This window comes from Neoarius graeffei, chromosome 11 (genome assembly GCF_027579695.1).
Source record: "Neoarius graeffei isolate fNeoGra1 chromosome 11, fNeoGra1.pri, whole genome shotgun sequence".
Taxonomy (NCBI): domain Eukaryota; kingdom Metazoa; phylum Chordata; class Actinopteri; order Siluriformes; family Ariidae; genus Neoarius; species Neoarius graeffei.
In genome coordinates, this window is record NC_083579.1 from 64,887,839 (window position 1) to 64,912,295 (window position 24,457).

At 43.9% G+C, this 24,457-nt stretch overlaps 1 protein-coding gene across 2 annotated transcripts in view; it reads left to right on the forward strand.

The window, feature by feature from the left end:
• The first annotated feature begins 2,218 nt into the window (after positions 1-2,218).
• The window catches only part of ddhd1a (DDHD domain containing 1a), a 305,505-nt gene continuing 283,266 nt past the window's right edge, over positions 2,219-24,457 (forward strand). Inside the window, exons 1-3 of one of the 2 annotated variants that reach the window (XM_060934586.1) lie at positions 2,219-3,294; positions 7,625-7,801; positions 23,602-23,697. In XM_060934586.1, coding sequence (XP_060790569.1) covers positions 2,640-3,294; positions 7,625-7,801; positions 23,602-23,697 — 928 coding nt within the window. In that variant the 5' untranslated portion in view covers positions 2,219-2,639. The remainder of the gene's footprint in view (positions 3,295-7,624; positions 7,802-23,601; positions 23,698-24,457) is intronic. The other variant, XM_060934587.1, reaches the window with a different exon arrangement.

Below are 24,457 nucleotides of genomic sequence, written 5' to 3' on the forward strand. Positions count from 1 at the left end.
GTCATTCACGTTTTCTGAACCAACCAGGGCGCAAGACTATCTTGCATGTTTAAGTCAGTTTCTAAAGCGTCTTTCATCATGACACGGCGACACGACACGAGGATTTTGAAAGCAATTTTCCCCATTTTCTTTCCTCACTTCTGTATAAAACTTTGATAGCACCTTGTCTAACTCACAGCATTCATATGCCACCAGAGAGTCGTTTATTTGTCTTTCTGTGGCCCATTTCTTAAACACGGAAAGCCAAATTTTTTTTGGTATTTTCATTTCCACTTGCAGCTTTCAATTGGTTTATCATTTCTTTGTCAAATATAGCGAAAAACGCGGCATTGCTGAGTCAGCAGAGTCAGCCATGTTGTTGACAAAAATTTGCTCATTTTTGTAACCGTAACCAAGCAACGAACTAGCCAATAGCATTTCAGAAATACGGCCCGTGTTAAGGGGGAAAAAAAGACCTCCTTGATTGACCAATCAGAAGTGAGTAATTTGGCCCGATGTATTATAAATGCATAATAACATCCCGATCAAGGTTGGATTTTTTTTTTGAACGCTTTATTAGAACAACACAATACAATACAATACAACAAAGCCAATCATTTGAAGGAAATACATAAACATCAGATATTAACAGAAGGAAGTAAAAAAAAAAAACAGGAAAAAACCTAACATATAATGAATGCCAGGGCGGCACAGTGGTGTAGTGGTTAGCGCTGTCGCCTCACAGCAAGAAGGTCCGGGTTCGAACCCCGTGGCCGACGAGGGCCTTTCTGTGCGGAGTTTGCATGTTGTGTCCGTGTGGGTTTCCTCTGGGTGCTCCGGTTTCCCCCACAGTCCAAAGACATGCAGGTTAGGTTAACTGGTGACTCTAACTTGACCGTAAGTGTGAATGGTTGTCTGTGTCTACCCCTTTTCCACCAAATCAGTTCCAGGGCTGGTTCAGGGCCAGTGCTGGTTCACAACTCATTCAACTTACGAGCCAGCTGAGAACCCCAGTTTGCTTTTCCATAGCTTGGGGTGCTAAGCGGAGCCACGTCATTACGTCGCTGTCTACGTCAGTTACGTCACTGCGTTTGTATAAACCTTGGCGCGAACATCGTAGTAACAACAACACGGAGAAGAAGCAGCAACAGTAACAACAACAACAATAATGATGGCTGACTTTGCGTTTGTACAGCTGCTGCTTCTCGCCGCTTAAAAATGGCGACCTTTCGCGATCTTGCTATTGTTGTTGGTCTTAACAACTCCGCCCCCCCCCCCCGCTGATGTAAGCGGTTCTTTCCTCTGGCCCAGCAAAGAGTTGGTGCTAGCCTGGAACCGGTTTTTCTGGCCCCAGAGCCAGTTCTTTGTCAGTGGAAACAGAAAACCCGGTTCCAAACTAAGCACTGGCCCCGAACCAGCCCTGGTGGAAAAGGGGCATTAGTGTCAGCCCTGTGATGACCTGGTGACTTGTCCAGGGTGTACCCCGCCTTTCGACAATAGTCAGCTGGGATAGGCTCCAGCTTGCCTGCGACCCTGTAGAACAGGATAAAGCGGCTAGAGATGATATGAGCCTGTCATTTTTTTTAGTTTTCTCCTCTCATTATCTCTAGCCACTTTATCCTTCTACAGGGTCACAGGCAAGCTGGAGCCTATCCCAGCTGACTACGGGCGAAAGGCGGGGTACACCCTGGACAGGTCGCCAGGTCATCACAGGGCTGACACATAGACACAGACAACCATTCACACCTACGGTCAATTTAGAGTCACCAGTTAACCTAACCTGCATGTCTTTGGACTGTGGGGGAAACCGGAGCACCCGGAGGAAACCCACACGGACACGGGGAGAACATGCAAACTCCACACAGAAGGGCCCTCGCCGGCCCCGGGGCTCGAACCCAGGACCTTCTTGCTGTGAGGCGACAGCGCTAACCACTACACCACCGTGCCGCCCCTTTTTTTTTTGAGTTTTTCTTAACTATATTTAAAGACTTAAAGAGTGTTTCAATTTCTAAGGAGAACAGAGAGAAAGAGAGTTGTAATTTTTTTGCCATTTTTGCTTATGAACAAAAAAGTTAGCTTGCAAAATAAAAAATAAAAAAATCACAACACATTCCAGGGATTTCTTTTCAGGACCCGGGTGAACGTGCGCGCTCTCGTTTGCCTACGTCATGGCGTCACGAAAAGGACGCTGTTACGTACGAGCGTCAATTACGCACTTGTCACCACGCGCGCCAGCGAGTTGTTTGTATTGGAAATGAGCGAATTGTGGCTGGAGTTGTGCGGAGTCTGACAAGCCGGCGGGTTCAACATTTCTAACAAGGTTAAACCGCTGCTACAAGGAAGCAAAGTCGGGGAAGTTTTTTGTTTTCGACGCTTCACGGAAAAGGTTCTGGTGTTAGAGAGAGAAAGAGAATTTAGAAACAGATTTCCAGTCAGAACGCGACGCTGGTTGGCTTGACTTAAAGCTTTAGCGTGTTAGCATGGGATGCTCATCTTGACACTGATAACTAAGTGTAGCTATATTTTCAATATGGCTACCGAGATGTATTTATATTTATGTTGTAGTAGTAGTAGTATGTAAACTAATTGTCTTTTAGTGTTCGTGCTTATGCTGTCGTACTTGAGAAGGCTGGTCGTGTGTTGTCGGATAGCCAACGGTAATGAGCAGCTTTACGAATAAGACGCCTTTCATCAGTCCTGAAAATGGAGAGGCTGTGGTCGGGAGCACAAACTGGGGCGTCGGTAATGGCCGGTTCCCGTGCTCCTACAATGAATCACTGGCGGTGCAGTCGGATGTGGATGTGGAGAGGCGCCTGGGGCTTCTCCAGAACCGACAAGACGCCATGGCGCTGCATTTGGACCAGTCTTACCGGAGCGGTACCGAGTCGTACCTCGACAGCTCTCAGCTGGACTACAGCGAGAACAACGGCAGCACGAGTCCGCTGGAGAGCCGGAGGAAACACCGCTCCGGCGCTCCCAGACCGCGCTTTGAGGTCGTGTCGGAACTCGGCCCGGAAGAAGTCCGTTGGTTTTATAAGGAAGACAAAAAGACGTGGAAACCTTTCGTCGGTCACGATTCCTTGAGAATCGAGCTCATGTACCGTGAACTGAATCCGGACAAGGAGAGCAGCTCGGGCCACGCGGTACCGGATGGAGAGGATCCGTGTGATCATGCGTCAGCTGTGGCCTCGGTCCAGAGCTCCGAGCAGCTCGATGAGACCGACCTGGACATCAGCATTGAAGCAGTGTGTGTCCGAGGAGGACTCTACGAGGTGGATGTCCGAGAGAAAGAGTGCTATCCTGTGTACTGGAACCGTGAGTGTTCCCTCTTGGTACCTTCATGAACTTGTATCTCATTATCTCTAGCCGCTTTATCCTTCTACAGGGTCGCAGGCAAGCTGGAGCCTATCCCAGCTGACTACGGGCGAAAGGCGGGGTACACCCTGGACAAGTCGCCAGGTCATCACAGGGCTGACACATAGACACAGACAACCATTCACACTCACATTCACACCTACGCTCAATTTAGAGTCACCAGTTAACCTAACCTGCATGTCTTTGGACTGTGGGGGAAACCGGAGCACACCCACGCGGACACGGGGAGAACATGCAAACTCTGCACAGAAAGGCCCTCGCCGGCCACGGGGCTCGAACCCGGACCTTCTTGCTGTGAGGCGACAGTGCTAACCACTACACCACCGTGTCGCCCGGAAAATGCTCTTCTGTCAGATATTTATTTTCAACATTATCTCTAATATGTCCGCGTTTAAGGTCCAAGACTTGTCCTCTTTGACATGCTGACGATTAGAACCCAGTCCCAGAGCAGTAGAAGGTTCCGGGTTCGAACACAGCAGCCGGCGAGGGCTTTTCTGTGTGGAGTTTGCATGTTCTCTTCGTGTCTGTGTGGGTTTCCTCCACAATCCAAAGACATGTTAATATGGGACGGCCTTGGGCTGAGATGCCCTTGAGCAAGGCACCTAACTCCCAACTGCTCCCCTCATGTGTGTGTTCACTGCTTCAGATGGGTTAAACGCAGAGAGGAAATTTCACAAATGTGTGATGAACAAAGTTGTGCTTTCTTTCTTTCAGAATTGGCTTTAAAAGGTCATAAGAAAGAAGAAAGCACAACTTTATTCATCACACACTTGTAAGATTCCTCTCTGCATTTAACTCATCTGAAGTAGTGAACACACACACACATATATATATATATGCATGCATGCATGCATGCATGCATACATACCTAGAGCAGTGGGCAGCCATGCTAACAGCGCCCGGGGAGGAGTTAGGTGCCTCGCTCAAAGGCACCTCAGCCCAAGGCCGTCCCATATTAACCTAACTACATGTCTTTGGACTGGCGGCACGGTGGTGTAGTGGTTAGCGCTGTCGCCTCACAGCAAGAAGGTCCTGGGTTCGAGCCCCGGGGCCGGCGAGGGCCTTTCTGTGTGGAGTTTGCATGTTCTCCCCGTGTCCGCGTGGGTTTCCTCCGGGTGCTCCGGTTTCCCCCACAGTCCAAAGACATGCAGGTTAGGTTAACTGGTGACTCTAAATTGACCGTAGGTGTGAATGTGAGTGTGAATGGTTGTCTGTGTCTATGTGTCAGCCCTGTGATGACCTGGCGACTTGTCCAGGGTGTACCCCGCCTTTCGCCCGTAGTCAGCTGGGATAGGCTCCAGCTTGCCTGCGACCCTGTAGACGGATAAAGCGGCTAGAGATAATGAGATGAGATGTCTTTGGACTGTGGGGGAAACCAGAGCTCCCAGAGGAAACCCACGCAGACACAGGGAGAACATGCAAACTCCGCACAGAAAGGCCCCAAACCCAGAACCTTCTTGCTGTGAGGCAACCGTGCTAGCCACTTACACCACCGTGCCACCATGATTGATTTGATTTGTATTATTTTAAGCATGGTAAACGTAATATCTTAAAACTGCCATGAAACTCTGGACTGGTATTAGGTCAGTTTGTCCTCAGCAAGTGTCATGACCTAGACTTTGCACGCGATTACAGATCATTCTTTCATTTTCTAGACCGCTTATCCATTCTTGGTCGCAGGTGAGCTGGAGTCAAACCTGACGGACATTGATGAAACAGACTTCATGTTAAATGTTAATCACGTTGTCTGTCCAGCCATGCATCCATTATCTGTAGCCGCTTATCCTGTTCTACAGGGTCGCAGGCAAGCTGGAGCCTGTCCTAGCTGACTATGGGCGAGAGGCGGGGTACACCCTGGACGATCCGCCAGGTCATCACAGGGCAATCACGTTGTCTGTGGTCACCCAAACGAGGATTGGTTCCTCTCGGTTTCTTCCTCATGTCATCTCGGGGAGTTTTTCCTTGCCACCGTCGCTACAGGCTTGCTCGTTCAGGATAGATTAGGGATAAAATTAGCTCATGTTTAAAGTCCATTAAAATTCTGTAAAGCTGCTTTACGACAATGTCTATTGTTAAAAGCGCTATACAAATAAACTTGACTTGATTGGCAAGAAACAGGGTACACCCTGAACAGGTTGCCAATCTATCTTGGGGCTAACACAGACAGCTATTCACACTCATTCACACCTATGGTCAATTTAGTTTAGTCAGTTGACCTAATTCATATATCTTTGTGGGTGGAAACCCACACATGCACGAGGAGAACGTGCAAACTTCACACACAGAGGCCCTGTGTTGACCAGGACGTGTGATTCCAGGGCCTGCTTTGTGTGAACTGACGCTGCTAACCACTGCGCTGCCTGATTACAAAACATAATAAATAGTGATTAAGCACATTGCCTTCATCCTTTTTGATAATTCTTGTAACAGCAAGCTTGCAGAGAGCAGGCTCGGTTAATAAGATGTCAATGTTGGATTATTATCAGGAATTACCTCATAACGCACATCATTTACACAGTGTTATTAGTTTGAAAACAGAAAATGTGGGATGAGTGCATCCTTAGTACTTTTTTTTTTAATTTAATTTTTTTTAGTAATTCCCAACAGTCACACAGGCCTAAACCAGAGTAGGCTGAAAAAGTGAATTATCAGCATATTCTCAAAGACTTCCTTGTTCTTTGGCTGAATGTGGTAGCTTAGCCATTGTTTTAGAAAGGTCATTTTTCTTCCCCTGTAGCTCTCCAGTGGATAAATGAAAAGTCGTTTTCATCTTGCACTTTTCCCCCAGACTCGAGTCTCTTTGCGACAAAAGTTCAGTATGCTTGGTCACGTACAAAAGCTGTTTTCGAACCTGGGTGCAGTCCAGGGAATCTCAGGTCCACTTGAAAACAGTGTTCTGGGCTTCCTTTCCAATGATCTTAGCTGCGGACTACATCAGCAAAAGTGATCCAGAACCAGACAGTAACGTGTTGAATTACCATGTCACATTACTTCCTGTTTTGTGTTTTACAAAGTCTGGGAAAAGGATCTTGTGGTTTGCCGATTAAAGTGAGTGCTCACTTGATATATTAAGCTAACAGAAGGCATTCATCACAACGTAACAACATCTTATTCTCGGGTACAACCGAGTAGTTTCAAGTAAATGATTTTACCTGAACTGTTTTGAGCGTGGTTGAGCCGTAGTGAGAGAAATGTACGTCAAATGAATGCAATTTATTTATTAAAATAGATAATATAAAAATATAAATAAAACAGTAAATAATTCCCCATTTTAGGAAAGTTTGCTCATCGCAGAAGTGATGTAAATCTGTCCAGGTGATCCATGGCCAGGAAAGAATTTGTTTTTGTGTAAACAAACCTGTGATTATTATTATTAATACTATTTTACACACTCCCTCAAATGAACCCAGTATCAATCTTGGGTACAGACGTGAATATGTGAATCAAGTGTCAAAACAAAACACCCATATGCCGTATTTGTATGGTATTAAACTTAAAAGCAGGTGCTACCCTGTGATTTTATTTTAATCCAGTTCAGCCATGGTAGTGATCATCTCCCTCAGAAAACAGACCTAATTGCTTACTGTTTTAACCAGCTGTTTTGGTGTGATCACTTTAATCTCATCCGAATTGACACCTCTGCGATTTTGCTGGCAGATGTTGCTCTTGTGTTGGGACTTTTTGTTTTGACTGCTGATATTCACCATATTTAGTCGTGTGTGTGTGTGTGACCATATTAAAAACGTTCCACATCAAGAAATCAGAATGGCATGACGAACGAGCAAGTATGGTATGTTGCAGTCAGCTCTTTAATCGTTTAGGATGCTGCCAAAATAAATCAGTGATTCAAAAATATTTGATGTGGGGGTGTCGTAGCTCAGTCGACTAAGGCACCCTACCATAAATCCGGGGACCCGGGTTCGATTCCGACCCGAGGTCATTTCCCGATCCCTCCCCGTCTCTCTCTCCAGCTCATTTCCTGTCTCTACACTGTCCTATCCAATAAAGGTGAAAAAAGCCCCCCCAAAATCTTTAAAAAAAAAAATATATATATATATATATTTGATGTGTTCAGTCCTTGAGTGTGCATAAAACAGTATATGACACAAATTCACAATTTTAAAAACAGTATTAGACTTCACCCAGTGATCCTGTCCAATAAGGCTTTAGTCGCTTGGGTATTTTTGGGAATGTTTGCTGAACCCTGTAAATCATCTCTGTTGTAAATGTCTAATGAAGGTAGCTGCTTAGATGTCTCTTGTCCCTACAGAGCAGGACTGCATCCCTGTGATGAGGGGACAGTGGTTTATAGATGGCACGTGGACACCCATGGAGGAGGACGAGAGTGACCTCATAGAGAAAGAGCACCTGATGTGCTTCCGGGGACAGCAGATGCAGGACACTTTAGAAACTGATGTCGTGGCCAAGACGGTGGATAGCAAAGATGGTAAGCACGCACATCGTTGTTACAGAACATTGAGGTGATTGTTAGCGAAAAGAGAAAGAGAGCAGTCCATTGTTTGTGTGTGTGTGTATGACTGAGAAAACTCCCTTTCCCCACTGATGCTCGATTTGCATATCGAGCAAGTTGCTGCTGTGTGTAAACCAAATTCATTTTGTGATAGGATGCCAACTGTAACAAAGAGGTGAGTAGATTCTGTCCGGGTGAGTTATAAACTCCATATAAAGGCTGCTGCTGTCGTTGGAGTTATTTACTAAGACCTGTCTTACTGCCATAGAAAGTAACGGTGCTCAGAGGCGTTTAGCGTCAAATATCGAGCATGTTGCCGTGGATTTGTAAGGTGTATTTATGATTCCCTTCTCTGCAGAGTTCATGGGCTGTATATCTCAGACCTCCGCAGGGTTTGAGCCTGGATGGTTAGTGTGTGAGAAATCCATTTCATAGCCCAGGCCTGTTTTGACTGGAGGGAGAGTTGCTGTAAGTCATTCAGATGTTTGTAATTTCAAAAAAAAAAAAAAATTGACATTTTAGGCAAATAATTATTTATTCATGATGGTAAATGAGTCAGTGATTTTATTTTTTTTAAATAAGTGCAGTTCAATGAATTAATTCATGCTGTATCTTGAAATTCATTCTTTAGAGCAGCGGTTCTCAAACTTATTTTTCCGCGCACCAACTTTTTCATCTTGACTTTGTTTGCGTACCCCCAATGCCCGACACGTAAAAAAGTGCATCACATTCTATTTATATAAGGCATCAAGTTTAATGAAATTTAGAATACCAAAGTCAAAACTCGCAACAGGTCTATGAGCTCTCTCCTTCAGAAGTATGGAAAACAATAAAATATGAAGAACAAGGACAAACAGGCTCACAGTTTGACAAAAATAGGGGATTTTCAAATTCAGCGCAGCACTCTGGGATAGTCAGAGAGAGAGTGTTACGTTATTATGCGGCAAGTTTCAATTAGTTTTGGGGAGGTTGTGTTTGGAGGTTAAATGGGCTACTTACCCATATTAAAGGATATGGGACATGAAACATAAAAGCACACTATATCAGTTTCTTTCCATTAAAAATATGAATTAATTGCATCAACAAATACAAAATCATCTATTAAATTCAGCAAAATCGTTATATTCGTGATGATTATATGGCATTTCTGCTCGACTTCCGATATGCATTTTTTGCAACCGGAAGAGCCGCTGTCACGTGATCATACGTCACAAAAACTTTCGGGCACAGCACAAGCGGGTAGATGAATGGAGAAGTGGATGACAAGAAAATTGTTTTTATAGTCTTTAAAGTACATTGGACATCATACATTGGACATCATGGTGTATTGTGCTGCTTATGGTTGCAATAATTCCAATGGGAAATGCCCTGGAGTAAGTTTTTTTGCATTCCCCAAGGACCCGAAGCTGAAGAAAGTGTGGGCTCACCTGTGCATGCGCAGTAGGGTTCGCGCATGCGCAGTAGGCTTGGTAGGACAACTTTACAGAACACCTGTTGAAAAAAACTTTGCACCTACTGTTTCCCACAAACTGTATTTGGACCATTTTACTGAGGATTCTTTCAACATTAATACTCAGGTACTGAGCGATATTAATTCATGAAACAGGAAGCATAAGGATGAGGGGAAAAAAAAAACAGTTCAAATCGGGAAGCCGCGCACACCTGCGCCAGGCTGCACAAATGCGCGCAGCTTCCCGACCCAAACCGCCTCTCTCTCATCCTTACACTTCATGCCTCATGAACCAACATCGCTATTTTTTTAAAAAAATCTGATCTGCGCGATTCAGCCGTGAAAAAGGCGGCATCCGCCGAAAGGCGCGCTGTTTGCATCCCTGCACGGAGGCCAGGGGACAGGGCAGGAATATTTTTGTTGATATGAGTGATCCGGTGCGATTTCGCGACCCCCCTGTTGAAGACCTCTGCGCTAAGCGACTGAAAGCCGAGGTAAGGATTAGTATTATAATTTTGGGTGTATCAATTATTGATTATCATAATTCTGACTCGTTTCGCCATTTTGAATGTTTTCATCTCGGACTCTGGAAGCATTGTATCTCAATCAATCTCGAAAAATATCAGCAAAAAAAAAAAACTAGCTTGCAACAGACTTTAGCTAGATCTATGATGAACTTTCAATGTATGATACAAAAATAATACTTCTTTCAACAGATCATTAGCCTTTGAGCAGAATTGTTTTTAACTTACCAGGAAGTGTTATCGAGCCGACCGCTTTCAGTTTCATGGGGATTGAATGAACCCTCACTCTCAGAATCATCTGACCCGTCAGAGTAAAGACAAGATCCATGTTCATGTGAATTTCCAGCTATCGGTTCGAATTGATAGGGTCTAACTTCACATCTCTGTGAAACATCGGGAATGTCACTGTCGATGGTGTCCATTTCGGTAACCTGTTTACATTAGATTCCCAAGCGCTGGCTCCTTGGAAAGTTTTTGTGACGTCACGGGTCACGTGACCACCTAGCTCATTAACGAATCCTTGTTTTACGCTGATGTATAGAAAAACTTGAATAATGTGGTGATTTTCACATTTTTGACGCCCTGCAGTGATTTAGATGGCATTTCTTATGTCCTTTATACATAATTATACCCAGAAAAAAATCCATGTCCCATATCCTTTAATGCGACGGGTGGGCCTGCACACCTTTTAAAAGCTCTCCAGTGTCTGGTGGGATTCTTGACAGTTTAATGCGCAAGTCCTTCTCAACAGCATCCAGTCTTTGCGATTCTGTAACTGGCCAGATAAGATGCCCGTAATGCGTTTTTAGTCGATCCACTTGAATGAAACTGTCATTGTTTCTGGCTGTTTTTTAACTCCTCCAATTTTGTTTGAAAAAACGTAAGGAGTTTTGTACTAAAATTGAGGTGTTTGGTGTTAAGGTGGCGACGTAGGTGAGAGGACTTCAGTGTGCTGTTAGACAGGACCTCACTGCACACCACGCACTGAGGCTTTGGACAGTCTGTATCGCCAATCCACGTGAAGCCCAGCCCCAGATATGACTCATCGTACTTGCGTTTTCTTCTCCACGTCTGCCCGGTCTCATTCACTCTCTTTTGCCGCTCTGTGCTCCGCCTTCCTCCACTTCATTCTCCCGCATTCCATCATTACTACCTGCTCGATTGCCTCGCTCTCGGTTTCTGTCGCCTCTTCTTCTCTTTCATTAGTTTTATTGCTTAATAACTTGCCTGTTTTTAGCCAGTTTTCCATCTTAGCATTATCTTCCACAAAAGACAAAATTATGCTAGGTGCCGGCGCCAAATATTTGACTGGAAATTACGTGGATATACGTTGGGCAGCCTGTATTTATTTTTCAATTAAAACTTACATCCACAATTGAAAAGTGACAAATGGTTTCTTCTCATCTCATCTCATTATCTCTAGCCGCTTTATCCTTCTACAGGGTCGCAGGCAAGCTGGAGCCTATCCCAGCTGACTACGGGCGAAAGGCGGGGTACACCCTGGACAAGTCGCCAGGTCATCACAGGGCTGACACATAGACACAGACAACCATTCACACTCACATTCACACCTACGGTCAATTTAGAGTCACCAGTTAACCTAACCTGCATGTCTTTGGACTGTGGGGGAAACCGGAGCACCCGGAGGAAACCCACGCGGACACGGGGAGAACATGCAAACTCCGCACAGAAAGGCCCTCGCCGGCCCCGGGGCTCGAACCCAGGACCTTCTTGCTGTGAGGCGACAGCGCTAACCACTACACCACCATGCCGCCACAAATGGTTTCTTGTCTAACATAATTTAAAAAAAAAAACAATTTAAAATTATGTATGACTTGTTTGTTTATTAGTTAGCAAGTTAACTTTTTTTAAAAAACCATAGATCCGCCATTGCCGTTTTAATCTCTCGTACCCCCTAGCGGCAGCTCGAGTACCACCAGTGGTGCGCGTACCACAGTTTGGGAATCCCTGCTTTAGAGAAATCTGCAAATGTGATTTGATCAGACGTGAGTTTGGCTGTTCCTGATTATACTGATGGATTAAAAACAGCCTTGAGATTCGAAGCCACTGAAAGGATTCTGAATTAGCTTGAAGTAAAGGCAGAATCTGGGAGTTGACATGGGTGAGCAAAGGAGTAACGTTACAGTAGACTTTGTGTTCAAGTAAGGTTTGCGTTTTGTTCGGATAGTTAGTAAACTGTAGCCGTTCTCAGACTTGTGCGGTACAAGGTCACGCCTGCTCTCCCTGTAGCGACAGGGTTCTTTAAAGTGCTGATGACACGTTTTTGACATCTTTGGCGATGTTTTATAACATAAAAAGTAATTCCCGATGATCCATATATTAATTCACGAAGGCGCCTATTTTACAAGTTATGATAAACGTGGCTATCTGGGCAAATTTGACGGGGCTGCAGCGCCCAGGAGACGAAAGAGGAGGAGGAGCTATATGACGTCAGCGAAAGAACCTTCCTCCTAACTTACCAGTTTGTTGTTGATGCGGCAGGTGTTCAGTTTATCATTATTAGTATTTTTATTAGACATTATTATAATATATATATAGTTATTATGCCTTTGCGTTGTGTTGCCGGCTTTTGCTCCAAAACCCACAAGGATGGGGTAAGTTTATTCAAGTTTCCCAGAGATCCCGAGCTGCATGCGAAGTGGGTGAAGCAAGTCAGGCGCATTCGTGACAAGTGGGAGCCCTCACCAACATCTGTCCTGTGCTCTGAACACTTCGATTTGGATTGTTTTGACACCCTTCCCAGCTTAAAAGAATCTCTTGGGTGTTCAGTTCAGCACAAACGTGTGTTACTACCATCAGCAGTGCCTACACAGTGTTGCCAGATTGGGAGGTTTCCTGCCCAGTTGGGCGGTTTCAAGTGCATTTTGGTGGGTTTTGAACATATTTTGGGCTGTAAAACTTCAGCAGTAACTGGCAACAGATACTGATGAAGTTTTACAGCCCAAAATATGTTCAAAACCCACCAAAATGCACTTGAAACCGCCCAACTGGGCGGGGAACCTCCCAATCTGGCAACACTGCCAGTATTCCGGAGGGGGTCTACTAGTAGCTATGCCGGATCCAAAGACAGTCTTCCTGTCAGAACATGTGTTGTGAAACGACATAAGATAAAGGTACGTAGAGCTATAGATTCTACATGATAATCATAAATGTAATCATAAAGTCGGCGTGATATCAGTCATGTATTTGCTTGTGAAAGCTTGCGGCTTTCATGTAACTGCCGCCTAGCAATGAGAGGCAAAGGGTAAAGAGGGTAGACTATCATAGATTCTATTCGGAAGAGATCAACACAATTCTAGACTCCCAGAAGAGGAAGAGCTAGCACTAGAGAGTTCACCGGCGTTTTCATGCGCCATTTCCATTGAGTAGAACCAGAGTAGAACAGCCAGTGAACCGCAGCGTGTTCTCCCGCTGACGTCACAACATGGCCGCGAGCCACGGACCCAGTTTTCTTGCGCTGTGCAATTAAAAGTTGGATATTCGCGTAACAACAGCTTCTTTTCACGTAATTATAACAGAAGTCTAACATGTTTGCCATGTTGTATAGTTTATTTAAGAAATTGCATAGAGTCATGTTCGTGTCATCAGACCTTTAAAGAACTGTGTATGACAGACAGATGTTCATCCTTTCTCCCTTGTCACCAGTGTTGGGCACGTTACTTTCAAAAAGTAATTATAGTTACTAGTTACTTTTACCAAAAAGTAACTGAGTTAGTAACGGAGTTACTTTGTCATAAAAGTAACTAGACAGGGACACTCTAACGAGTGCAAACCCCGCCTTTTCCCTATTAAAATACATTGGGCGAAAATTTCGAAGTTCTGCCATGACCTTGACCTTTGACCTCCAAAATTTAATGGTTTCCTTCCTGGGTGATTGGCAACACGTACAAAATTTGGTCCAAATCGATCCATTGGTTCTTGAGATATCTTGCAGACACACAGACAGACAGACAGATACACACGCACACGCACACACACACAGACTGACGCAGGTGAAAATAATAACCCCTCCGACTACTGTCGGCGGGGTTAACTAATTACCAGGGAAAGTAATTATTCCGTTACATTTTGTTCCCCCTCAAAAAAAATCAAATTCAATTAGTGTAATCATAATAAAAGTGAATGTTAAATGTGTTTAATGACTGAAATGGACACTTAACAGAACCAATTAGTAACGTTATCTACACTATATTAATATTTTTGTGGGACAATGTGAGAAGACATCTATCAAATGTAATATATTTTTGCAGTTATTAAAATTATGTTACTAATTACTGGCCACTGACGAGGACAAACGCTTTGTTCCTCGACATAATGTGCATTGCATGTAAACACTCTTGCCTTTTATTTCAAGTAATGAAAAGTAATGTCTGTATTTCCAGTGTGAAAGCGCAGTGCTGGGCTGACCGCTCGCCATCGCTGGGTCTTCCGATTGAAAGAGCGCGCAGTAGGCATGGCCTACCTACATATGTTGTCCAAATCTACTCTGATTGGCTTACTGTGCCGTTGTCTCGTGTCTCCCCGCCCCACACGAAAGCAGAGTAAAGAAAGGCTGAGCGAGCAGCGTGCCAGATGAGAACAGCTTTAATAAAGTAACGCATAGTATTTTATTGTAAGTAACGGGAACGGCGTTATAACGATGTAAAAAGTAATTAGTTAGATTACTCGTTACTAAAAAAAGTAACGCCGTTAGTAACGCCGTTTATTCTAACGCCGTTATTCCCATCACTGCTTGTCACATGACTGAGAAAAGGACAATTGCAGCCTTGCCTGAAACACATGTACATACTCTCTCATGGTCAAGTATTTCTTTTAATCAAGTGGTGCAGTGCTTTGCACCGCTGACTGCTAGCACTGTGTGAACAGCACTGATTTTGACCTGTAAATTGCCTTCTCCCTGGCGAACAAGGTAAAAAAATATAGTAGAGGAAATGTCACCGTGGCTGTACATGCAGTGGAACCAGTTTGTCAAGCCAGTAACTTGTCCTGTATACCTTAGTAACAGTATGCAGCCCTAAAGTTTAACAAGCTTAAACTATCCGTCTAGACAAGAAAAGGACAGCCATGCAGTATGTGGTAAAATAACTATAATTTAAGCAGACACGTCATTTGTCTCCTCTTCTGCTCGAACTGTGGAGCTCAGCTGTTTTAGTGAGGGTTTTGGAAAAGAACCGAGACTCACATCGACCGTGAGAGGTAGTGGGTGTGAAAGAAAACTCCCTATTTATTTCACTGTCCAAGTTTTTGTCTCTCTTAATTTTGTTTAAAGCCCTGCTTTTACACACAGGCATGCACACGGTATTCACAATGTCACATGAATCATTTCTGTAATTAGTGAATAATGGTACCAGGGGACCTTTGCAGCTAAATATTGTTCACCTAATTCACTGTCTGTAATTGCTTTTGATGTCAGCAGTTTTAATCACAAGGAAAGGTCGAGCAGTAACTCCATCAGGAAGTGACACGGTTACTTGACGAATCACTGAATTTTTCATTGATATCAGCTGACGTACAGTATGACTGCACTGGTCAGCTGTTCTAGTCTGTTACATTTCTTTAGCACCGGGGGAAAGTAGACTGGCCTGCCCTGTAACATGAGCTCAGAGAGGTCATTAGATTAGCCAGAACAAAATGCAAATACTGATTTCATGTCCCTGTCGAGCACCCATAAGTAATTGTGCTGTCTCTCTCTCTCTCTCGTTCTTTGTGCTGCAGAATAATATGGTGTTCCATACAGTGAAACTAGATTATATAGAAATACTTATTTTATTTTCAATAGTAATATAGGGGAATGAGGTCAGGACGGAAAGTCCTTTTCTACTTTAATTTTAATGTAATTTTGACAGCAAATTTTACAGTAGAAAAGCAGAATTTTCCTACTTTGGTTACATACTGAGTGTTTGAGCACTAGTGATTGCCAGTATTTTTGCTGATTGTTAGAAAGTTGGATTTTTGCATATTACACAAGTCTGTCATTGTCATTTATTATTATTATTATTATTATTATCCATCCATTATCTGTAGCCGCTTTATCCTGTTCTACAGGGTCGCAGGCAAGCTGGAGCCTATCCCAGCTGACTGCGGGCAAAAGGCGGGGTACACCCTGGACAAGTCGCCAGGTCATCACAGGGCTGACACTCATGCCCCTTTTCCACCAAATCAGTTCCAGGGCTGGTTCGGGGCCAGTGCTTAGTTTGGAACCGGGTTTTCTGTTTCCACTGACAAAGAACTGGCTCTAGGGCCAGAAAAACCGGTTCCAGGCTAGCACCAACTCTTTGCTGAACCACTTGCGTCAGCAGGGGGGCGGAGTTGTTAAGACCAACAACAATAGCAAGACTGCGAAAGGTCGCCATTTTTAAGCAACGAGATATCATGTCATGGATGCAGTAAAGCAGCAGTGGTCTGTGGAGGAGACATCCTGTCTCCTAGCGATATGGTCCACTCAAAACCTGTCGATCAACACAAACATATGCCCCTTTTCCACCAAAGCAGTTCCAGGGCTGGTTCGGGGCCAGTGCTTAGTTTGGAACCGGGTTTTCTGTTTCCACTGACAAAGAACTGGCTCTGGGGCCAGAAAAACCGGTTCCAGGCTAGCACCAACTCTCTGCTGGGCCAGAGGAAAGAACTGCTTACGTCAGCGGGGGGGTGGAGTTGTTAAGACTGACAACAATAGAAAGACTGCGAAAGGTCGCCATTTTTAAGCGACGAGAAGCAGCAGCTGTACAAACGTGAAGTCATCCATTATTGTTGCTGTTGTTGCTACTGCTTCTTCTCTGTGTTGTTGTTGCTTCGATGTTCGCACCAAGGTTTATGCAAACGCAGCGACGTAACTGACGTATACAGTGACGTAATGACGTGGCTCCCCTTAGCATCCCGAGCTATGGAAAAGCAAACTGGTTCTCAGCTGGTTCGCAAGTTGAACGAGTTGTGAACCAGCACTGGCCCCGAACCAGCCCTGGAACTGATTTGGTGTAAAAGGGGTAATATTGGATCTGCCATTTTCTGATCCCAATGAAGCACTGTAAAGCCAGAAGCAGCAGCTGTACAAACGCGAAGTCATCCATTATTGTTGTTGTTGCTTCGATGTTTGCGCCAAGGTTTATGCAAATGCAGCGACGTAACTGACGTATACAGTGACGTAATGACGTGGCTCCCCTTAGCACCCCGAGCTATGGAAAAGCAAACTGGGGTTCTCGGCTGGCTCGCAAGTTGAACGAGTTGTGAACCAGCACTGGCCCCGCACCAGCACTGGAACTGATTTGTGGAAGAGGGGTACCAGACACAGACAACCATTCACATTCACACCTACGGTCAATTTAGAGTCACCAGTTAACCTAACCTGCATGTCTTTGGACTGTGGGGGAAACCGGAGCACCCGGAGGAAACCCACGCGGACACGGGGAGAACATGCAAACTCCACACAGAAAGGCCTTCATCGGCCGCTGGGCTCGAACCCAGACCTTCTTGCTGTGAGGCGACAGCGCTAAGCACTACACCACCGTGCCACCCCTTATTATTATTATTATTATTATTATTATTATTATTATTATTATTATTATTATCTTAATTGTTAGCCTTATGCTATTCTGGTATAATTCATATCATTTTGTTCAGAAAGGTAAACATTTTGAATTAAATGAATATTAAATTGCATGTGTGATTTATGAAGGGGGGAAAAAAATAATGTAGTATACCATAGGTTGGTGTTCTATAAAAGCATGACGTCTCTGTTTTAAGGTTTACATCTCTTGTAAAGGCGTGGTATATAAGCAACAGATGGATGATGAAAGGAAAAATTGGCGGTTTAATCTGTGGGGGAGATTTTGCCGTCATGGTTTAGGTCCACTTCCTTCTATATAGATCGCTGTGTGTAGAGTCACATCAAATCCATACAAAGTTATTCTGAACAATCACCTTTATTCTATGACGAAGCGTTTCTATCCTTATGGGAGTGGTCTGAGTCAGACTGCTCCTATCCACAACACACGATGGCTCATTGAAGGGTTTGATGAGGATGAAAATTATGTAAATCATATGCTGAGGCTCCAGAGCTCAAATCAATTTAACACTTATGGGATATTTTGGATAATACCTTTTGAGAAGAATGCGCATTTGTCAATTACAGTTCCGGAAATGAATTCTATCAATCTGTGCTTCGGGGCATTGAAGGATTCTGGTGATTTTTTTTTTTTTTTTTCCCCTCTTTTTTGGTCCAGTGTCACTTAGTAGGGTTTTGTTTTTCTTTAATTGGTCACCTAGCCTATCTACCTGTTCATGGTATGCCCTGCCTCTCAAATGAGGACAGCTGGGATCAACTCCAGCTTCCCCAAAGACCTAGCCTGGCAAGCCAGACTAAATGTGAATATTTTGTCAGGCCTCGGTCGTAGACATTTCCGAAGGGTGTGGGTAGGAACAACCCGCTGTCTTTCAAACTGTCTCTGTGCGTATAGGCCAACGCTCTGACCAATCAGCGCAACAGTGACTGTGACGTAGTCAGAGCGACAGAAAGCAGTGGGGGAGGCCTTGAAATAAATAATTTTTCAAAATACGTATTAATTAACAGGTTCTAGATATTAAGAAGTTTGGAGATAATGACCACAAGTTTGGAGTCTGTACCACATACTTAACATACACTTTTTTTTTCAAGTGTTTGCTTAAACTGTTTGAGAGTTTTTATTTTTATTTAGTGGTGTTTGGTGAAATAATTTCCCTTAAATTTAAAATAACGGGAAAATAAGAAACAATCAAAAAGTAATGTTTCAAAGCTGTTTATTAATTCTTCGTACTTCACAAACTAGCCCATCCTTTTGGCTACCAGCGGAGCCAGCTGGTAGATCAGACTTTTGCCATAGTCGGTCGGCAAAACAGTGAAAACGTCCTTCTTGAAAAGGAATGAGCGGAGAGCCTCTTCCTGCTCATGTTTCAACGAAAACTCCAAGTCTAATGCCGCTTTTCCACTACAAATGCGGCTGAGCCGTGCCGTGCCGAGTCGAGCTGAGTCGAGCTGAGCGGGGCTGTTGGAGTTGCATTTCGACTACAACCGCGCTGAACCGTGCTGGCTGGAAGTGGGTGGACACATTGGGTGGAGTTAGCGAAAGTGGGTGGACGTCATGTGATGTCGTTAAGCAGCGCAAACAGTGACATCAGTGACAGTGGCGGAACAAGTCAGAGCCGGGCCGGGGGCGGGGCAAATGACCGGGCCCTTTATTAAAGCTTATCATAACATCATTTTAGGCTACAAAATGTCCGCAACTGCGGTGTTTACCAATTTCAACACTACCGGGTGCAACTGTTATTTAGTACATCAAGTCCTTCAAACGAACATGTAACTCAGAAACAAAAAACATTAGGATACTGTACATGGCTCATAATAAAACATCAATAGCCTATACTGCGCACATTATTTGAAGGGCATACGAATGAGCGCTCAGAGTGGTGACAGGAAGAGTCAGAAATAAAAGGAGGGCGGTGCAAACCTCACTGAATGCACTGTGTTTACCAATTTCAACACTACGGGGTGCAACTATGTTATTTTGTACATAAGTCCTTCAAACGAACATGTAACTCAGAAACAAAAAAACATTAGGCGACATACTGTACATGGCTCATAATAAAACATCAATAGCCTACTGCGCGCATTATTTGAAGGGCATACGACGAGCCTTGCACTCCGCGAACTCGTCCACGATGCTCTGTATGTCACTGATTCAGTGAGCTTTTAAGCGGTAGTCTCACCACCCGGATAGTAAACAATAAACATGGAGGACATGGAGTCGTTAGTGTTGCTGGTCTTGGTGCTGTGGCTTGTTGTCACCGACAACGCCAACAGATACTGGCAAGAGCGTATAGATGAGGCGAGGCGCATAAGGCTTCAGAAATTCTCGTAATTCGTAATTCTTCTTCTTCCGGGTTTGCGGTGTTTACAGATCCCAGCGCGCTCGCGGGGCGTGTGTGGGCATGTGAGGACACTCCTCCTCACCAATCAGTGCACAGGGGAGTGTCTGCTCACGCCTCCAGCCTCAGTCGGCTCGCTTTGGCTCGCTTCAGCCCCACTCCAAAACGGTGCGAGTTTTAGGGGCTAAGCAGGGCTGAAGCGAGCTGAGTCGTGCTGGTTTTTGGTAGTCGAAACGCGAGCCGTGTCGGGCTGAAGTGAGCTGAAGCGAGCTGAAGTGAGCTGAAAAAGGGTAGTGGAAAAGGGCCATAATTCTTCTAAAACTAATTCCAAAGCGGAGTCAAGCTAGCGCTGTTCACTAGCCATAGCCATCTTTCCTGTTGTGCTTTCTCCAGCGTCGCGCAGCCTTGTCGTCACTCCTGCAAAAGCCTGCCCAAAGAATCCAAACAAAAACCTTGCATTGTGATTGGCGGGCACGATTTGATGCCCAGGGTGTTTTGTTGATATGGTGCGAGGCTAGACCCACTCGTAGGCAAAAATATTTTTGGCCGCTAGGCTGTTGGGTCTAGTTTACTAGGCTACCAAAGACCCTGACAGATAAGCAGTATAGATGGTCATTTATCTGTATGCGGGGGAATCCTTATAAAAAGATTAAAGCTAGACGGCCTTTCGATTTCATAACCTCTAAGATTTAGTTCCCTCTGAAATTTGGTCATTGTTTTTCTGTAATATCTCCACAAAAAAAAAACCCCAGGCCATTCTGTGGCTGGGAAGTTATTTAATTTGAGGGCAAATTATGTGCATGAAATCGCTCACTTCTTGCAGACAGAGGAAGTCCGTGTGCGCATGCACAGGTTTACCACCTTTTTCTTCTTCTTTTGGGTTTTACGGCAGCTGGCATCTAGTGTTTCATTACTGCCATCTACAGGTTTACCTTGACCGTGCACTGACAGTTGCATCATTCTGTCGCTAAACGACCACCTGATCACACCGAGGTGCTCGCTGACCGCCGATATTTATTAGTTTGGTCCTGCGTTTCCTTTCCTTCGCAACATGACGTCTTCTCGCTTTCCGTTACTGTAGTCGGTCTTTCATGTTTCATTTGCACACTCGCGTCCTCCATTTTTCTCTCCTGTTCCAAATTTGATCCCACAATGCCAAAACAGGGAAAGCTCACCACATGATGCATGACGTAGTATCTTGAATTGGGTCATGGTGAAGCAGGAAAAAATAGCGGAGAATTTAGGGCCATGTGGCCTTAAATTCATTTAATTGTTCTATTTAAAAAAATAAATAAATAAAATTGGAAGTCTGTGATTTAGAATCCAGTAGCTTTCGGTCCACTAAACAAACATAATTGGGTGTCGGGGAAAATTATTTTTATGACCTAAACTTGAAAAATCTGAAAGGCAGTACAGCTTTCAGAAGATAAAAAGAAAAATGTATAATAAAAGTTGATTTGTTTATTATACCAACATAATTTTTTTTTTCTTAATAGATCTTGTTAATATGCTTTGCATGAATTGCAGTAAAGTTGATGATGGTCTAAGAATAGTTGTTATAAATGAATATATTAGGCTGCAGTATATTGAACGTCAGTTGAGAGATGAAGGTATACTGTGCAGTTATTCTTCAACCAGCAGGATGTTTGCCAGTGTCCCTGGATAGTATAGGCATGATATTGACCGCTCCTGACAGGGCTGCTGAATGGCCCAGAGCTCTGTCTCTCTGCAACTGGGTGTCACTTCTTCTGTCATGAGAGCAGTTCTGCTGTGCTGCTGTAATTTGCAAGTCTAAGAATTTCTTCAAAGCCTAGCTCTCGTGCCTAGCAGTCTTATCAGATTGTGCTTTTAAAACTATCACGTGTATTAGAATTAGGAAGGTAGTGCTTGATTTATCTTTTTTTTTTTTTTTTTTTTAAGTCCATGGTTGTTTTACAGTTCAAGATATCTATAAAATAACTCCTTTTGGATTCAGGAAATTCAATAATGAAATCCATGAACATGAATTCTGAAAAAAAAAAATACTCGTCGCATTCGTGACATGAGTTGGGTAAATAATTCTGGTTATCCTGGCACTGCAGCTGACTCCTTACATTAACAAATGCTCAATAGCTGCCTGGTGCCCTGTGCGCCCATGTGGCAGAGTTAACCTGTATGTTGGTATAGCTTGGACACACTACATACAGAAACTATTTAATCAGTTAGGATAAATGGGGAGAGAGGAGCGGATATGAATGGGGAGACGTGCATTTTTTTTTTTTTTTTTGTGTGTGTGTGTGAGAGAGAGAAGGAAACATGCCACACAGCAAGGGATTGCTCTCTTAAACCAATACTTTACCCTTAGCACTACAGGCTATCCTTCTTTTTATGCTATATTTAGGGGAATTTTTTTGTTTAAACCTGTTGATTTGTAAACCATTTAGGACTGAATACATAATCACTGAGTGGTTTGATGTTGAGTTCTACTAGATCGCAATAAAGATGAACTAAATGGAAAAACGATCCTTTAAAGGAACAGTCCACCATATTTCCATAATGAAATATGATCTTATCTGAATTGAGACGAGCTGATCCGTACCTCTCCGAGCTTTGTGCGACCTCCCAGTCAGTCAGACGCGCTGTCACTCCTGTTAGCAATGTAGCTAGGCTCAGCATGGCCAATGGTATTTTTTGGGGCTGTAGTTAGATGCGACCAAACTCTTCCGCGTTTTTCCTGTTTACATAGGTTTATATGACCAGTGACATGACAAAGTTCAGTTACATAAATTGAAACGTGGCGATTTTCTATGCTATGGAAAGTCCGCACTATAATGACAGGCGTACTAACACCTTCTGCATGCTTCGACAGCGCATGATACCTTCACAGGCCCATGGTAAAACTGCACTTTCAGGAGGGGCTGCCGTCTGCCTCCCGAGCTGGCCGAGAGCGCTCCTCGTCGGGCACGGCCAGGCGGGCGAATGCCCAGGTCCGTCCGCCCTGTCTAAAAAGAATGGTACAACTCGAGCCCCATGGTAAAACTAGGACTTGGTCATTTTTCCGCATGAGGCCCATGGTAAAACCACACTTCCAGGAGGGGCTGCCGTCTGCCTCCCAAGCCGGCCGAGAGCGCTCCTCGTTGGGCACGGCCAGGCGGGCGAATGCCCTGGTCCATCCGCCCTGTCTAAAAAAAAAAAAAAAATGGTACAACTCCGAGTGCAGGTATCAATGCGCTGTCGAAGCGCGCAGAAGGTGTTAGTACGCCTGTCATTATAGTGCGGACTTTCCATAGCATAGAAAATCGCCACGTTTCAATTTGTGTAACTGAACTTTGTTTCATATCACTGGTCATATAAACCTATGTAAACAGGAAAAACGCGGAAGAGTTTGGTCGCATCTAACTACAGCCCCAAAAAATACCATTGGCCATGCTGAGCCTAGCTACATTGCTAACAGGAGTAACAGCGCGTCTGACTGACTGGGAGGTCGCACAAAGCTCGGAGAGGTACGGATCAGCTCGTCTCAATTCAGAGAAGAACAGATTTCATTATGGAAATACGGTGGACTGTTCCTTTAAGGCTTCCCTAGTACACCGTCCTCATCCATTTTCCATTTCTAATAAATTAATATTTCACATAGTGGATTTAATTTGTGGATTATGGACCTGATAAATTTTTTTTGTTGTTTTGTTTTGACTGACGATAACCTCACATTTAAATAAACCTATAACAAACAATAAACTGTATTGATATTTGTATTGTATGTGAATAAAGTTGATTATCGTGCAGCTTAAATTTGAATTCAAAGTATCGCTGGTTCTACAAAAGCTTACAAGGGGCTACCAAGACTTAACACTGTTAACACCGTAAACTCATCACTGCTATGACCACTTACTGTTTTGGTTTGTTAGTTCTCTCCCACCTCCCTCCTTTCTACCTCCCCTTTTTGTTCAAATGGAGTGGAGATCAGACGAGTACTAAAAGCCACAAGCGAAAGCGTTGCCAAGGTACTGTATTCCCTGCATCTTTGACTTCGACTCCCTTTGGATTTTATCTTTGGACTTTCTCCTTTGCCTTTTAGGTGAGCCCTGCTTGCTTTAGAACAAGGCCGAGATAAAATTATTTGTATGAATGATTGCGCTAGTGCTTTGACTTCTCATACTCAATGGACTGGGCTGTGTTTTGATTTTGACAACTTCTAAGCAGCATTTTTTTTTTTTTTTTAAATGCTTGAAGTTCTAGTAGACCTCTAAATGCACTGCTGGCTCCTTTTAAATCTGGCCTTGTTCTCCTTTAATTAACTTTTAGTTTGGCCTAGTTGTAGACCTAGACATCTAGGAGGCCCTGTGATTAAAGGTTGTCACTGTTTTGGTTGCTCCTTCTCTGGGTTTATGAAGAAACCCTGATGCTCTGCTCATTTCCTATCATTTTTATCTTACTAAACCATAAAAGCACCATGTTAATTGGAGAGGTTTGTGTGCCATATGGCATGGTCGGTTTCCTGAATGAATCCCTGTAACACCAGCCTTCATTATGGGAGTCAAGAGAAACATCATTGGGCTCCTCAGTCTTCTCTACTCACCCTGCACTGTAATTCTCATACGTTATGGGTTGTTTTACAGTCAGGGTACGCAAGCTAAAAATCACATTTAACACTTATTATCTTCAGTATCAAAAGGCTTGACTAAATAAACTTGGTTGTTTATTGTAGCCCTGTGATAGCTCTATTTACCATGCAAAAAAAATTTGGTGATGACGTTAATTTTG